The sequence below is a fragment of the Neodiprion pinetum genome, chromosome 2 (genome assembly GCF_021155775.2).
Source record: "Neodiprion pinetum isolate iyNeoPine1 chromosome 2, iyNeoPine1.2, whole genome shotgun sequence".
Lineage (NCBI taxonomy): Eukaryota > Metazoa > Arthropoda > Insecta > Hymenoptera > Diprionidae > Neodiprion > Neodiprion pinetum.
This window is the reverse complement of record NC_060233.1, coordinates 7,380,842-7,398,228: the sequence shown is the minus strand read 5'-3', so window position 1 is coordinate 7,398,228 and position 17,387 is coordinate 7,380,842. Positions and strand designations below refer to the sequence as shown.

The 17,387-nt window shown below is 37.7% G+C and overlaps 2 protein-coding genes across 7 annotated transcripts; one reads left to right on the top strand and one right to left on the bottom strand.

Moving 5' to 3' along the window:
- The first annotated feature begins 1,357 nt into the window (after window positions 1–1,357).
- On the top strand, window positions 1,358–7,287 carry LOC124213185 (uncharacterized). Of its 3 annotated transcripts, XM_046614207.2 has the most exons (5): window positions 1,358–1,560; window positions 2,042–2,153; window positions 3,451–3,888; window positions 4,088–6,192; window positions 6,340–7,287. In XM_046614207.2, exons 1-5 carry the CDS (start codon window positions 1,515–1,517, stop codon window positions 6,771–6,773), a joined length of 3,135 nt encoding a protein of 1,044 aa, XP_046470163.1. In that variant the 5' UTR covers window positions 1,358–1,514; the 3' UTR covers window positions 6,774–7,287. The 3 variants fall into 3 exon arrangements, with proteins under 3 accessions (XP_046470163.1, XP_046470160.1, XP_046470161.1); XM_046614204.2 differs by having other exon boundaries at window positions 4,088–7,287; XM_046614205.2 differs by lacking the exon at window positions 1,358–1,560 and adding an exon at window positions 1,768–1,888 and having other exon boundaries at window positions 4,088–7,287.
- A 114-nt stretch (window positions 7,288–7,401) lies between these two features.
- LOC124213189 (sodium-independent sulfate anion transporter) lies at window positions 7,402–15,840 on the bottom strand. Of its 4 annotated transcripts, none has more exons than XM_046614213.2 (10): window positions 15,820–15,840; window positions 11,719–11,856; window positions 11,163–11,317; window positions 10,490–10,787; window positions 10,089–10,401; window positions 9,833–9,994; window positions 8,989–9,129; window positions 8,733–8,878; window positions 8,460–8,648; window positions 7,402–8,348 (listed from the first exon to the last, which is right to left on the bottom strand). In XM_046614213.2, the coding sequence occupies exons 1-10, from the start codon at window positions 15,823–15,825 to the stop codon at window positions 8,079–8,081; spliced, it is 1,818 nt and encodes a 605-aa protein (XP_046470169.1). In that variant the 5' UTR covers window positions 15,826–15,840; the 3' UTR covers window positions 7,402–8,078. The 4 variants fall into 4 exon arrangements, with proteins under 4 accessions (XP_046470169.1, XP_046470170.1, XP_046470171.1 ...); XM_046614214.2 differs by having other exon boundaries at window positions 8,460–8,645; XM_046614215.2 differs by lacking the exon at window positions 15,820–15,840 and adding an exon at window positions 15,406–15,806.
- Between the last annotated feature and the right edge of the window lie 1,547 nt (window positions 15,841–17,387).

Here is a 17,387-nt window from a genome sequence, read left to right as displayed (position 1 = left end):
CGAACTCCTCCGGACGTAGCCGAGGCATCGGCCATTCTGCGAGCGACGAACGCGCTCGTAACAGAAGACTTTCGACTCGCGACGTGTTCTATTCGCGCTCCGGCGGTTTAGTCTGCGGTAGTCCGAATTCGGTAATTCGAAGTGATTGTGAAGTCGGAATTTATGGTGTCGATTATCATGCACGTGTAAAATTAAATTACAACTCTTTTTGCAAGTATGTTTTTACAAAATCTGTTTATAGCCTACTCTAAATTATACGTGTAAAGCCTATGTGAGTGACGTTTTAAAAACAACATTCGGATATACACGATGATCGGTCTCATTGTTGATGTTTACGAAACAGTGAACTGGTGAAAAACGTATCAGCTATTTTTAAGTCACTTCTGCATCGAGATGACTTCATTTGTACCTTCAACCCGGTACATATGTGGCTACGAGTGCGACGCAACGATGCTGAGTAAGTCGTATGCGATTAATAATAAAATTCTGGAAGCGTGTCACTCCAAGTTTCAGTAAATTGATTCGATTTGGTATGATAAAATATTGAATTGAAAGTTGACTTAATTGGCTTTTTCACTGCGGTCATTCTAGTTACACTGGCCTGTCTTCTATTTACACTTGCGGCGGTACAGGTTATGCATGTACGTACATACATAAATACATATATAGAAATTGATTTTACGACAGCTAAGTTTTGAAGTTTTGAAATTATCCAAATGTAATTTATTGCCAACGTAGCTGACTAGGGAGGAAAATTAGCTGTCTTAGAATCCATTTCGTTGTTGGTATCAGTCACGTTTTTATACATATAACAAATTCCCTACTTCTTGGAACTTGAATCAGGCTTCGAGAGATCACAATATTATTCACTTCAAACGATTTTGCAATAGTTTAAGATGTTTCTCAACGATGGGATAGGGTTGACGGCTCAAATTTACGTTTAAATGAACGTTTGATAATACGTAGTGAATCGCCTTGGATCTTCGAATATCACCTAAGTACCGTCAACACGTTTCACAGTGGTTAAAAAATGCTATCCGTAGTTTCCCTAGCGTCGTAAAACAATACTTAATTTCTAGTCGCGTTTCAAACTAGATTTTGTGCTTCTTACGACAATATAATCTGTGGTCGACGTTCACTTTTTTTTGTTACGCCATCTGACGCACGCTCAAATGACTAGTAGAGCACGAGTCCATGCTCCGGTGTCTTAGGAGTACGTTTTTACCAATGGAGCGTGGTTTCAATTGACTTTTGTAACTTACTAATCAAACTGTACAATTCAAATCCCGTTCAGCGGATTGGATGTTTAATTGTACCCGCCATTGTGATTCGTCGAAGCTCAGATTTGTGTGCCTTGAATTCGCCGGGTCGCATGTACCGTTCTCTAGTGCAAAGCCATAAACGCTGAAGAAGCGAGGTTGAGTGTTTGGTTACTTTATTCTGTAATTTCTTGTCGCTTCTCCCCGCTGCACATTTAATCGACGTTTCTCCACGCTGAAGTCATTCGGCAGTTTATGTCACCAAGTTTTATCATTGAACTCTTAGTTACCATGCAAAGAGGTATGTATTCGTCAGATTGTTTACGCGTCATCACAATTTCAAAGCAATTAACCGAACTAACCGTGCCATTGCGAATTGCAACATAGTTACGCAGTAAACAAAGACACGCTTCGCGTCGCTCGTGACAGTTTACCTCACAGGGTATCTGAATCTCCGTCTATTTACAGTCTTTATTATTCGTGCAAAAAAAAGTGATTACTTACGACGCAAAACCTATACGGACTGTAATTTATATCTTAATACGATAAGTATAGCAAACAGTGAGAGGTCATTTACCGGCTGTAATCACAAAAGTAATCAATCGGCATTCAGTGTTCATCTACATTCAGTAATTGACAATTTTTACGTTTTATGGAACCTACTTCGCAGATCGTTAATAGAATTTTTGGTTATTTTTGTGACTTGTAGCTCGACTGCAGGGCTTCTAGTCTTTGATTTTATTCCTGACAATGTGTTTTTTTTTTTCTTTTTATCCTTGTAGGTAAGTCATCAGTAAATCTTGATGCATCCTGGGAAAGAGCAGTGAGAGCAAATATTGTCAATAGAATCCACAAAATGACTTGGCTAAAGCAAACTTCTTCAATGCAGAAACAGTATGCTCTATTTTTATACATATATTTTTTTGTTCGTATCACCCGGTACAATTTTTTATAATCGATGATATGATATTTGAGTGAACGTTTCTATTATATCCATCCGATCTCTACGAAATATGTCTCGTGAGTTTATAGCTTGGTTTGCAGAATTTGAGAATTTATAAATCATGCAGTCTGATCATGTTACATATCTAACTAAAAATTTTTACAAAATGACATTTCAGAAGGTGCAGTTGAAATTAATTATTTTGAGTTTGCTTAAAATAAGGGTTAAAAAATCAAACTGCTACAATTTTAGTGAGCTTGAATTTTATGTCCTTAACACAACTAAATATAAACATGACATGCAGTTTTCTTTTCAAATATTGAAGGCTTACGTATGGTTTCTGAAACGAGTAAATTACTACTTGAACATAATTTAGCTACAGTGACTACATTGTTTACTCACATATTTTTTACATGAACTTTACTAGCATCAACATCACAAATTTTAACTACAAAACGCAAATCACAAGGGTCATAATTTTGTGCTATTTTTTACCACCCCAAATCCCTCATGTGTACAATTCTGTCAAATCATACCTTATTATTTATAACTGAATTCTTTACAAATTTTCTTTCATAAATATACATACATACGTCATTCCGTTTATCAGTAAGTCAAATCAGAATTGATAATTGTAAAAAATTTATACAAGGGGATCCAGAACGAATCAATTTATGAACAAAATGCTCCAATGTATTTTAACAGGGTTGAGGATATGCTTGTAGTAAAAAAATAAACTCCCGACACTAAGAGATCTCTCCAACATTGTTGATAGGAAGACTTTTCTTTCAATTTGTAGGTTGAAAAATGTTGACTGTCGAAGGGATAATAGTGTAATAAAATTAAACTCAAATAAATTCAGTTGCTCTTTCTGAATCTCAATCTCAATTTCAGAGTAATTAAACCTGACCTCGAAATTTCTTTTTTTTTATGACTATTAGTATAAACTATTTAATAGAAAATTCGTAATTAAGAATAATGAAAATTCCGTCATATAGAAATGTCGAATATAAATGCTTCAAAAATTCAAACTGATCTTAAAAAGTGAAATATGCAAATGGATGATAGTATTAGGGTGTAGAAAACTAAAATCTGATTACCACAATCATGATCTAAGTGAAGTTTGATATTAAAACCGTTCGTTGAACGGTGTTTTTAAATATTGACTAACTATACTTTCTAATGCAATAATTATCCGAGCTTCACATTTTTCGTCTAACTACATTGCGAGTATTGTGATGCATACAGGAATACGCGGAGATTAGCTAACGACCAGAGGGTAATATCTCTCAAAAAAACAGATGAGGATTATTTTTGCGGGACGCGAAAAGAAAAAAAAAAAAGGAAAAGGAAAGAGGAGACAGTACAATCGATGGAGGGATCAAAGCTTCAGCAAAATTTTCTCGAAAAGAAACGAACAGAGATTATAAAAATACCTTCAAACTCTGCTGCTGATGCGTTTGTCGACAAAAGTGTTTGGTCATCAGACACTAATGTTGCCAACAAGTTATTTGCAAACGTTCATTCTGTAAGGATTGACACATTGACAGAAGAAGAAATGCTGAGCCAAGCTCTGGCCGAAAGTATCGCTACTGCGCAATTAGAGCAATTTAAAAGATTGTCACCGAAAAAAGAAAATCGATGGGACGCTCTTTACGGAGACCACGACGACGACGATGCCGGCTGGTAAGATTAAAGACAATTGAATTAGTAAAATGTGTTACCATTTGGTATGAACAATGTATTTTAGTTCAGTTATCAAAAAAAAAAAAAAATTAATTGACAATAGCAATTATGTTATCTCATGTTTTATAAAAGAGCTAATCAATATTTATATCTGAGGCAATGAATTAAGTACACAGGTATTTTTTCTTTTCAAATGTAGGGACAACGTGCAAAGAAATATGCCATCCCCGATCGAGAAGGCAATAAATAACATATCGTGTCAAAGAAAAAGTTTTAATGATAATAACAAAAATAAGAACAACAATACTCGTCGAAAGTCCGGTATACTGCGAAATTGCAAAATAAACAGTTGCACCAACAGATCAGAGAATTTGGACTTCTGTTTCAAAAAAAGAAGCAGTATGCCCAACGAGGAGATTAAAGAAATTCGATCTCCAAGAGTAGTTGCATTCAATGAATCGATTGATGTAAAAATTGCCTCAAGCGATTCAGGCGAAGACTGTGAAAGATCTGAATACCATCCAAAAAAATCGGTCGCAACTTTTCGTATCAATGACAGTGAACCACCAAATATTGATAAATATGGAAGACTTGACAGGTATTCTGAGCGTCGACTTTTTATGGGAAAAGGTGCTAGAATGAAGGAACAACAGTATATACAAAATACATGTAGCCTAGGTGTGGGAAACGTAAGGTCTCGAGATTCAGTACCGAATAATACGTCATCAGCAAAAGTTATGCAAACTGACAACGTTGGAAAATCCAAATCTGGTAAAGAAAATATCATTGATGTGAGAAGTGTAGGAACATCTGACCAAACACTTAAAAAACCATTATTCGTGAAAGATACAAAGTCTAGCATTGTTGAAGAATCGAATCATTTGATCCTAGAGTCATCTAGCAATAATTCATCAGCAGACCGACTCTCGGATCAAAGTTCGTGTGCTATCGATAGTTCCACGGAATCCATTAACAACTGTTCAGCCCCTCTAAAGTCAGGGGCAGAAACGTCCAAGAGAACGGAAAGTAAAATATACACCTTAGAAGAGGTAAATGGTATTGACAAAATTTGTGACAGAAATTTTAACGCTATAAATAAAGTATCGAAAAGCACAGAGCCGGAAAATATTCACCGAGTTCAATTCATATCATCGAGTACTCAGACAAGTGTTTCTGAAGTGTCGGAAAATGGAACCGAATCAAACGTTCCAAGGAAAAAGTCAACCTACATGCAAAATCTGCAAGAAGAACGTAAAGATCAGAAGTTAGAGTCCAAAATTTGTTATTCAGCTGACAATGTGACTGAGTCAACACTTCAAGGGAATAAATTTGATTCCGAAGCTAATTACGGGGTATGGGTTATGATGAGGGAAAATCCTTGCATGGCAAATATTCCTGCAACAAATTTGCAATACACAGATTCAGTTTTTGTCATTGAAAATCAAAAATCACCGAGTCCGGTGCCTTCTCAAAATTCACACCCACGATGCATGACAGGTATGGAAAGTAATTTTGACCGTCAAAACTCGCTCGCTCTGAACATAAATTTCGACGATACGCAAAACCAGGATTTGTTAGCTCTGTATAATCAGTTTGCACTTCATGAGAATGGTCTTATACATCAATTAACGAATTACAACGCTTACCCTTTACCTGATCATCCAAATGTGGAAACGGAAATGCAATGCCAGCAAGGAGATTGTGCTCATTCAGTGAATCCAAGTGGTACGCAATATTTACCTTACCAAAATGTTTGCCCCATGATAAACTCTCCCTATGGTCCATTCGATTACGTGCAAGATGACAAAAATGTGTTTTCAAGTACGCCTATTGACAATGAGTCACTGTTCATGAATAACAAAATATTACCGCCTTTTGACCCACAAATCTACCAAGAAAAAATTCGATCTGAAAAAAGTACACATCGTTGGATTAAAAATGACAAACTTCCACCAGGCTTTGCGAAGCATAGAGCTATCAGAAAAAATGATGATGAAAACAATCAATTGATTATAAACTCATTGGCAGTAAATATGAGCGAAAATAATAGAGAAGAGGTTCAAAAACCAAAATCTATTAGACCACGTAATGAAAATTATTGTGCAGAAAATCTGCCGAGTCATTATACTCAAAACAATCCTGATTATTATGATACACGAGCGCATAGTTTTAGCCCCTGTGCAAAGCAACAAACTCATAAATTGCCGACCAGATTTCAAAATCAAGGAGCAGCAAAGCGCCCAACAAGCCTACCAATACCTCATCCAATTTTAGGAGCATCTTTGCACCGTCAAGAACCGCAGGGTAAGATAATTGACGTTGACATTGAACTTGAAAGATTAAAACTCAATGGAAATTCAGAATCACGCTGGACTGATGAATCGATAAGCATACAAAATCTGATCGAAAGTATGATTCCATCCATTTATAAAAATAATTATCGTGTCCAAGATGAACAAAGCCCAATATCAGAATCATACCACCTTCCGGGTTTCAACAATGTTATCAACCGGCACCACAAGGTTAACATGACGAACCCTAACCACCTGCCAGTAAATTTGGACCCAAGTATCCAGATAATGCAAGATGTAAGTCCTGGTTCTTCTGACGTTGATTTTCCTCAGTTTCAATCTAACATGATAAACTCGGGTAACACAACACCTTTGACTTCCATGGTGCCGCCTAATATGAACGCCAATACATGTCATAACATACAAAACTTGCAGCAAAGCAATGTCGCGTCACCAACTAACGCTTATCGTACTGTTGAAATGATGCAATGTCAAGACTCGCAAGAAATTCAGAGACCATTGTCAAATCATTGTGTGCACGCCATAGGCAGGGGTCGTGGCAGATTCCCAAAGAGAGAGTCACAGTGGACTTGAAATAGCGTAAGCAGAGACGTTCTTTTTAAGAGGAGAAACAAATTTTTTTTTTTTTTTGCTGCTCCCACGTTACGTTCGCAAAATTGCATTTATTTGAGAAAAAAAAAAGCCCTGACATGAACGAAAAAAGATATTCTAATCTGTCCAAAACTGTCAATTTTCAAGTTCCTATAGCTATTTCTATTCAGTGTAGTTTTACACCAATGTTGCCATTGTTTTTTGTTTCCTTAAAATATTGTCTAGGTCAAGCGACTGCTGACTATAAAGTTTTTGTTTAATATTTTTATCATTCGTTTTTAATTGTTTATTCTTGTTACCTACCCAATGATTCTACCGCCAAAGTTATAATTGTTCAGTATTTGACTAAGTCGTGATAAAAATATATCGAAAATATATATTTATATTAATCGTAAAGTAAATCCAGTTAATTGTTTTTTTTTTTTCTTGCAACAACATAGCATTACATTCTTAGAGTTAGATTGATCTATTCACACTATTCTTTCTAAATTTCAATTCTTTCTCATAGTAGTTTCTAAACATTTTATCAAGACATTAATAATCTAATCCGATTTTCAACCACCTAGTGATATCGTTCCTAATACTTATTTGACCGTTTTTGTGAAACATGTCTTACACATTTACTATTTTATAGTATCACACAAAAGTATTGCGTTGATTTCTAACGAAACAAGCCTTTTCCGACAAAATATTGACTGATCTTGTTGTTAGTGCAAGTACCTCACAAAAAAAGACCTCAGGTAATATAATGTTTTGTTTTTCTCTCTTATTTTTATTTTATTTAACCACCTGTTATTGCATTATTTACATTTATCACCAATATTCTTATCGTTTATAAATTAGTATTACGTTGTATGAAAAAAACACTAGTGATTAAAACAACCATTATAAAAGTTCATTTTTGTAATAAAACATCTACTGATATATGTATACCATTTAGTACGCTTGCAGAACTTTACACAAACAAAAATTATTTACGTATTTCACACGTATCAGGAACTTGGCAAATCGCGTCTTATAATTAGTGTTCAAATATTACTCTCTGTACTCAGCACACTGGGTTTTATTTTTTTCTTAAGTATAGTATATAAACATTTTTCACACAAATGCTTGCTTTGGAAGATTTGAACGGCACGTAAACAAATATTGATAATCACATTATACAGTTACTCGAACGTAAGCTGTCTACTGTACACATATTCACAGGGGAAATTGTTATTTCTTTTTTTGTATTTCATAAAACTGAATTGCAATTCTCTCATTCGTAAAATTTCGTGTCTAGTCTTATCACAAATTCGTGCTAGCTGTGTCGATATCTGTTGATCTCGCTTTTGTCGTTGAATTTGTCATGTGATTCATTTCCAATCTTGTTTCACTTCCAAGCGAATTTGTGCTTTCGACTTGCCTGAGGATCGAAATTAACTCACTTTCCGAATTTGCCCATAAAATCGGATTCTTTGAAATCGATTGTATACTGGCCAAAACTTCCGGTTTTGGATTCAGCATTATCAAGTGACAACCCTGTTTCGATAGGTCTGACAGGACCGAATTTAATCCCTATAAAAAAAAAAAAGGTAATTTATATTTGCCTATCCGTCATCCATTATACATATACTCATTACACCGAAGTGTAGATCAATTTTTCTCGAAGTACAAATCATTGAATACCTGAACCGCCGTGAAGTCTATCCTGTCTACGTGTTTGCAGTCTAGGACAATGTTAGTAGGTCGTTTTGAGGGTTTCATGCTATTGTCATCCTGAGATAAGTTCTTCGTTAATTTTTCTCTCAAGTGGTCGATGGCCGGAAAGAAAAGAGCTCCACTAGGTTGTATGATAACATAAGCCGGCTCAGACTGCTAGATCACAATTAAGCACGCGTCAAATTTTTATTAATTTTTGATTATCAGGACTCTTGATCGCTACGTTTATCGTTCACTCACATTTTTCTGCTCCACAGTGATGTGCGGTCTGGCGTTGAAGTAAATTAGAATAACGACATCGATCGCAACTCCGATGAGAATTCCTAACTCGACACCAACGAATAAGCATGCGAGAAACGTGCCCAGTGCCGGGATCAAGTCCTTTCCTGTGATAGGATTAACGAAACGTCTAATTTAATATGTTGTAGGCGAAAGAGAATCGTCAAGAACGGGGTTTGTCGTGAAAATAAAAGTTTTCGAGGGTAGGTATACTCACTGCTGCATTTCCAGATCGGTTGTATTATACTAATGTCGACCATGAATATCACCGCGCAAATCACCACCGAACTCAACGTCGCTTTCGGAATGTAATAGAAGTACGGTGTCAGCAGACTTAACGCCAGAATAACCAAAACACCTGAAAAATATGATAGCAGAAAGTACGAAATCACACGGAATTATTATGTTGTATGTCATTGAATGTAATCCTTGGTTTGCGTGACTTTTCAAAGAAATAATTCACACTCAAGTAACCGTGCAACGTAATGACGACTTTGAATCACAATTAACAATTATGACCAACGCGAGATGAATCCAGAGACTGAAAGTATAGTATATACACTTCCTCATAATCTAATTACCACTCTGATGTTAAGCAATTAAATCAGCTATCGGTACACCGGTGACCCTTGATGCTGATTACGACATTACATTGGAGTCGAGTACCCTTGAAAATTCGATACAATCGTGATCGGATAATTATTTACCGAATTTTAGAAGTGTCCTTCTCTTACGTAACAAACGATTTGACCAAAAAGCAACGCTTTTTTGTAAACAGATGTGAAAAGGATCTGACAAAGTTATCATCGTCTAAATGACGTGACCATTTGTTCTGTCCAAATTTAACTTGAAATCGATGTTTTAAATCACAAAACATGTTGTCAATGCACGTTTTTAGAATTTTCATCTCGATCCGATGTTCTTGCAAAGGAAAAGGGATAACATATTTCATTTACGAAAAGTCGTACCTAAAAATGTATGTTGCGCCGTAGCTAGTCCATATAGAATGTTTTTAATAAGGTTCGTAAGTTGATGCAAGATAATGCGAAGTCGTGACTCACCTGAGTACAATCCACCCAACGGACTTCTGACGCCTGAAGCGTTGTTCACAGCACTTCGTGAAAAGGATCCAGTGACCGGTATCGAGCTGAAGAAAGAACCGACGACGTTGCAAACCCCCAAAGTAAACAGTTCTTGCGTCGCATCCAAGACCTTGCCATGAGCTGTTGATCAGAGGTATCAAGATACTACAATCAGCCGTGAAAATAGTGAGGTTTATTTTTTGCCACTGTAATGTCACAAATACACCTAACGTACAGAAGGCTTTAGCGATGGCCACGTTTCCGATCACCGACACCAGCGGGACTACGATGATCCCGGTCCTCAGGGTTTGGCACATCTCGAGGAAGCTGACCGTGTGATTTCCGGAAACCATGGAAAACTGTGGTGGACCAACCGCGGGCAGACCAGCCCGTATGTGGCCCGTCAATTTGAAGGGTACAACCGAGTATATCTCGAACAGGTATCCAGCCACAGCGCATGAAACTACAACCAAAGCGTTCCTCGCCGTTCCAATGAACCAAAGGCACTTGGTAACGTGTTGATTGGTACACTTGCATTCTTTGATTCGCTGGAATAGATTCACCAGGACAAAAGTTTGAAAGGTATGTTCGCAGATTCTTGCGTCTTGGGTTCGACTGACTTCAAGGTGTGCTCACCTTGAGTACCAGCAGCACGGTGATGCAGCAGCAGGAAAGGATCAGATCGGGGATTCGCACCGTGTGAATCGACTCGTAGAGTCCCTTCCAAATCTCTACAAAACCCTCTCCGTGGGCAGACACCCCCAGGAGACCCTTGATCTGGCTGCAGGCGATTATCAGACTGGCCGCCGACGTGAAACCGGATACTACCGGCGCCGAGACAAGCTCCACCAGGAAGCCGAGTCGCAGAATGCCGAGAAGCAAGGTCACGCATCCCGAGAGAAAGCAGAGGAGTACGGCGAGTTCAGGGTATCCTCTGTAAATCGAAAGAAGTAACTAGCAAAACACGAATTGATTCTGTAAGTATGATGATTGTTTCACCGATTGGTAGACCGTAGCCTGGTTTATTTCTTTTGGAAATCGTTCCGAAAAATGTTTTGCCGCAAAGTATGATTATGAAGAAGAAACTCGTTTACACTCGAATACCAGGAATGAATTATTTATCGTTTAGTCATGTTCATCTTATAATATTATGTAGGTGTTATGACGAGCTCGTAATCAGCAGTCGGTTTACATGCGTCAATGTTCAACACATAACTTTGTATACAAACATATGAAACTGAGGCATTACTGTCACGCGAGCACGAATCGAAGGGTAAACGTATAAATTATCAATTTGCTTATCGCTTACTTTGCGTATGAGAAGGTGAGCAAGGATATCAGAGCTGTTGGTCCGATGTTTACTTCTTTACACGTACCAAGAACGATGTAAACCAAGCTTCCGGCGAACGCGCTGTACAGTCCAAACTGCGGTCCTAGACCTGCCAGAGCCGCGTAGGCGATTGCCTGTTTCAGACAACAAATATTTTCTTATCCAGAGCATGTGTGTAATAGATAGATAGTGTTTAGTAGGCTCTGGGATGAAGACCCCATAAGAATAGCAGGAGGAGTATACAATACATGAGTAGGATAGGTAGTAGCCATGGCAGCAATGTAAAGAGTGCGTAGAAAGAAGACTATAGAATAAATTAGATAAACTTAAAAATTAGTGTAGATTAGGAGTAGATTAAGTTAGTCTTGGTCTCAAAAAGCGCAACTTGGTAACTTGACGGGTAAAAAAGAAAGAGAAAAGACGTGACTTGAATGGTTGAACATGTTTCACGTAACGCGACGTTCCGACGATATTGACTTAACGGCAATTGAGGATTATTGCAACTCATTCAATAAATTACGCTGGTTTTTCTCACCTGAGGAATCAGAGTGAGACCGACTGTGATGCCGGCCACAAGGTCACTGAGGGCATCACCAGATGTGTAAACCGGGAGCCACACCGTTATCGGCAATCTTCGCTTTGCCAACTCCAAAAAGTTTATCTTTACCATTTTCTGTTACGGGGAGAAAAAGAAAAAAAATTCATAATCATTAGTTCATTTTGTAAGTACATACATACTCTATAGTCTTTCAACCTTGGCGTGTCTTGATTTTTTTATTTTTTTTATTTTTGACATATCAATGGCTACAAAAGACCCAGTTCCTAGTCGCGTTTCACGCTCGAAGCAACCTGATTATAGAATCGCACCCAGGAAAAGTGTAACGAAGTTTTTGTATGTCTTGTTTTTTTTTTTTTTTTTTCTTTTTTTTCATACTAATTGCATGATTCCGTGACTTTGCATTAAATTTTACATGTGTCAAATAAGTTTGACCGATATTCAGAGGTTCATTAAGATTCGTTACATACGAAGCATTATTTACTCCGGCTGACTCGCAATCAATCCACGATTGTAGTCAGGACGTTATTATTAATCACTCAATTTTTTCATCCTTAATCCGACGACTGTATTATCTGTCCTAATTCACCGTTGCATCTAATATTGTTCGATGTGTTTTACATCCATACCGACTAAACTTGTTCCCCCTGAGGATGAGACTCGACTCCAATAATCACTCGTAAAATAGTAAATTCTTTCTAATCTAAAATGCTGCAGAAATACCAATGAGAGGAGCACTGACTCCAGGCCATTAGTATTGTAGGCTAAAAAAGTGCTTCAAGGCCCATTGTATTACGGTACGTAATAACATGGTGATTAATCGGAGATCAAAGATCTGTGCCGCGGATAGATTCGCTACGTGAATTGCACAATAAAAAAGATATTTAAAAAACACTGTCCGGTGATTACGAAGCAGAATGTTTTTCTCAATCAGGTGGATAGTTTAACACACCAAAATAGCAAGTCACGTAGTCATTTTCCTTTTAATTGAAAATTTGGTTTGTCAGCTAGTTCCACATACCCAGATCTTACAATTTTTGCCCTTTCGAGTGAGAACACCGCACTATTTCATTTCACTGACTATTTTTGTAAAGCTGATGCGATTTTCATCATTGCTTTAATGATTGAGTACCAAGCGAGACAACACACAGTTCGGTGCGTGTGATATGCTGATCTCGTCGTAATAATTCTGTCGAACGTTTTTTAACAAGAGGTAAAGCCCATGTACTACCTCGACCATCGCGATTGGCAATGAGCGTGCGATGAGCCATACACGTTGCGCGTTATAACATTTACATTCCAACTACGCGTGCATGGTATCGCTATGGCACGCCTCACACCTCGCGTCGCAAACAATTTCTTCGAAAACAACTTATAATCATTCAAAGCTTTTCTCAAGCTTCGTTATTTTCGTTCGATAAAGGAGTGACGTCGTATTTCTTTCTCTACGCAACAGACAGAGAGAGAGAGACAGAGAGAGGACTTTCTTAACTCGATCTATGTCCAACACCCTGATTGTATGTACAAGCATTACCGTTTTCCGAGAAAATTAATAAAAAAAAAAAACAATATAACGTACCAACGCAAGTCTCGCCCGTAATTATTTCGCGTTCGTCGCGTTGTCGGTTCATTTTTCCATTACTCTTTTTATCCCAAATCGAAAGAGCTGCTTTATCAGCTTTCTTCTCCACTTTCTCTCTTTATCTCGATCTTCCTCTCTGTTTCTGCACATTCTACAACTCCATCGTATTACTTTCCTCGATTTTACTCTAGGCTGTCAGCTTCCACACGTACCGAGTGCCGCAATTGGTACGCGTAACGATTCATAGAGCAATAAATGTATATATACTGTGTGTACGAAGCCTTGAACTTTACAAGTTCTGTTATTCAAAAATGAAAAGTAGATGTATGCTCGCGGTTTTCTGATACATTCTTTTTTTTTTATCACTTATAATACACGTGGGGAATTCCATGCGAAGCCATCCAACGTCTGACTCATTATATTTGATTTTGTCTAAAAAATTTTATGCCATTATCCCAACTCTGAAACAATACTGTAACGTTTATCTTATGGAAGGGAATGGCTGTGCCAATTGACTGGGGACGAGATGATATTCAAAGATCTTAATTAGGAATGGAATAATGCAAGAAATTGAGACACAGTTATCATTTAATAGTCCAAAGCAAGATGAGCTAGCAAGCGAAAACGTTGAACAAAAAAGAAAAACGCATACATGGATGCATTCGGTCATCCGTACACTTTAAAACGAGGAAGGTATTACAATTCTCTGCAACTTTTCTGATTAGAGTAAAAGGATTTCTTTATTAGTCTTCATCGTAGAAGCGGAAAAACTGCGAATAAAACGGATTTTTCGCTTTTAAAGATCAATAAGAAAAAAAAATTAAAATCCTTCTCTTGACTCAGAATTACTAACACGTACGTTTTAATCTATAAGCCGTACTTCATATTGTTGCACACTTAGTTTTCAGATGGGATTTTGAGCCACGAAAGTGTCTATTATTTTCTATATTGATTGGTCTATACCTACGTAGTTTGCTCTTTGTCCAAAGTTTTGTTTCTGTGTCTTTATTTCGTAAAACCGTCAGAGACTTGAACGCTAAAAATAAACCACAATTATAGTCTCTTCGATTAGAAAAATAACCTCATTAAATTTTACGTCACTCGTGTTCAATGTGCAAGTAAGCGATAATAAGGACGTGAGAATTCAACGTATTTGGGAGGTTCAAAAAAAAAACTGCGGCCGCATGTCTCTGCAGTACATACAGATGATCACTCGCTAATTTACATTACATATTTCTTTATGGACTGCCTTTCACTTCTGTACAGGATAAAGTGAAGAGAGATACCACATTTCGTGGATTTCTGACTTGTGACGACGAATGATGGTCTAATAGTGACTTTTGATTTGTATTCGAGTAATAAAACAGACGAAAATCGACATTGCAATCGATTTCTCACAGAGAATCAAGTTATGGTAGAAGTAAAACGGTACGTACGATTTCATAGTATATCGTGAGATGATATGTTTGAAACTATTGGTCAATTCGCGTGTAGTGAAAAATGATTGCGTGAAAGTATATCATGATTGATAATTACTTCGCTGTAGGCTCTTTTGCCAATTGTAGCCGTTTGGCCGTTCGAAATGAACCATTGAATGGATTTGAAAGCGGATGCAATTTTCGTGTGAATTGGCACTGATTCTTCATTCTCATTGCTACAAGCCATGCAATTTCAATACCGTCATTCACTGCACTGTATAATATTTTCTCTATACATTTCGAAAACGCAGTAGCTGGTGGTAATAAATTTATCGATCAACTCAACGTCCGTGAAAAATAGTACAAAACAAATTTATCCTGACAAAAATATTTATAACCAACTTGATTTAATTGGTTTCGGTAAAAATATCAACTTACGTATTCACAGCCTGTTTTTCCGGCTTAAAATCGTTATACCGAATACCGTCATGTGCAATTGCGTTTTCAAATCAGACACTTGACTCTACGCGTAGAGTTTCACACTGTCATAAAAGTGCAACGTCCGCGGAGAAATAATTGTACCCCTCGATAATAGAATTTGCATCAGTTATTCGTTACACGTTACACGTGACACGAACCCTGTGTGTTAAAACAAGTATTACTCACCATTTGAATATGAAAATCACTTCAACGCGACGCGCGTATTAGAATAAAGACAAAAACCGGCACACATAAACCCACAGAAAACTTTACTAGTACACAGATTTACTTCCTCGGTTCTATTACACTCAACGAACGAACAGTCGGTATTTGATGATTAGAAAATACTCGTTGTACCGTGCTAATCAGTACTCCAGATACTGTACTGTAATTACCAGGCTTGATATAATTGGCACTATAAAAAATGGCGAGTATGCTTGATTGTAAGAGTATAACAAAATTTGTACAACGTATTCGGGCTCACTCGGGTAAAAGAAGTGAAGGAAAACACTGCTGACCAAAAACTTATCGCAAGGTGGTAAAGGACGACGACTTTGCGACATGAAACCCAACCACTTGTTCATTCCCGAACGGACTCACCTGCATAGCGTAGCCGGCAAAGTTGCGGAACCGTTTCTTGAATCTTTGTGCGGCAAATGGAGCGCATGCGCAAAGGGAGTCTTCGCATCTTGCGTGTGTGTGTGCACACCTACGTGTATCCCTGTCAAGCCGAACTCTACCATTCTCTGCAATTGCTAAGGCAAATTGATCTTTTCATACGCGATCATGATGCTGCTGTAGCATCCTTCTTCTCTCCGTCGCTCCTTGACAGCCGGATGCTGTGCTTCATTGCGTCGCCGCCACACGTGGTTCAACGACGTCTCGCCCCCTCATCTCGCGAAACTCGTTCAATCCACCGAGGAAATGTTGAACGAAACAAAACTGGTATGAAGTTACGAAAGCTGTTACGGCTCGTGAAATTCAATTACATTCGATACGTTAGTTTGTTAATGAAGCCCATTTTCCTTGCCTCGGCATTGGTTTGGTCGTCCTTATATCTCTCGTTCTCACCGATGGTATTTACAAATTTTATTACTGGTTTCAAGTGAAGATACTAAATACAATTGGACCACATGTACACAGGTTGGCCACATGTGGAAAAAAATTTGTGGCCACCCTGAGTACACCTGCGATATTGGTACATATCTAATCGTGGGACTAGAATTTAGCTGGAATTATCAAGTCCTTTGCGATCAGTAAAAATTTAAAATGCTGTAAATCGGGATATGAATTGTACTTGTACAGTAACCCTGGGCAGATATTTACAGCAACTGATTATAGAGTGTAGCCAATTGATTGATGAGGATATTATACACACACCTACTGGTTCCTTAATCTGGATCATTACTCGTAGCAACAGGAGCAGCAGCAGCGGCACTAGTAGCTATAACAACAACTGTAGAGTACCTTATTTAAATCTTTGCCTCGACTGTATTCACGACATAGCACATGAAGGTTATGACGATTGTACTCATACGTAGATATGTACGGTAAAAATTGTTACACAACGATCCGTGCGTGATACAAAGACTCGATGGAAACTTACGGTTATACCCGCGTATAGGTATAATACACCTTACTGGCTTTACATTGTTTATTTTTACCTTACCGGCAAAGTTTTTCTTATTCTTTTCCTTTTTTTTTTTTTTCTCTCTACCACCGAATCTTATCTACAAGTAGAAATAAACGCAAGAACTAAACGTTGAAAACTTCATTTCGTCGTTTTAATTCAATCGTAAAATACCTAATAAAAAGCGAACGTAATCGGTAATCATGCTCGTCGTTTCTTGCTGCGAACTCGGAGCCCTGAAAGACGACTGGCTGCTGTTCGATGTAGGTTGTTAATCGGCATTAGGATTTACCGGATCAAGTTGAATTCGGCTTGATCTCTTCTCGCTATAGTGCAGGCTTGAGACCGTGGAAAATGGTAAAAGTAATCACGAGGAAGAGGCAACGCCTGTAGGATCTACGAAAATATTGCTTGCCGTAGAGAAATGATACTTTTCCTGAAACTTGTAGGTAAGTGCGGTTAGGTTTGATCAGGTGAATTTGTAAACTCTTTAAACGAAGGAACAATGTCTTCTTTTTTTTTTTTAATGGAAAGGATT

What these genes read in the sequence shown, in the direction of transcription:
- LOC124213185 (XM_046614204.2), top strand. Translation starts at nt 1,515, where the DNA reads ATGTCACCAAGTTTTATCATTGAACTCTTAGTTACCATGCAAAGAG. An exon ending in ACTTCTTCAATGCAGAAACA is followed by an intron (nt 2,154 to 3,450) that starts GTATGCTCTATT and finishes TGATGCATACAG; the next exon opens with GAATACGCGGAGATTAGCTA. An exon ending in GACGACGACGATGCCGGCTG is followed by an intron (nt 3,889 to 4,087) that starts GTAAGATTAAAG and finishes TTTCAAATGTAG; the next exon opens with GGACAACGTGCAAAGAAATA.
- LOC124213189 (XM_046614213.2), bottom strand. An exon ending in GTTGGGTGGATTGTACTCAG is followed by an intron (nt 9,130 to 9,832) that starts GTGAGTCACGAC and finishes CATATTTTTCAG; the next exon opens with GTGTTTTGGTTATTCTGGCG. An exon ending in TCACTGTGGAGCAGAAAAAT is followed by an intron (nt 8,649 to 8,732) that starts GTGAGTGAACGA and finishes ATTGTGATCTAG; the next exon opens with CAGTCTGAGCCGGCTTATGT.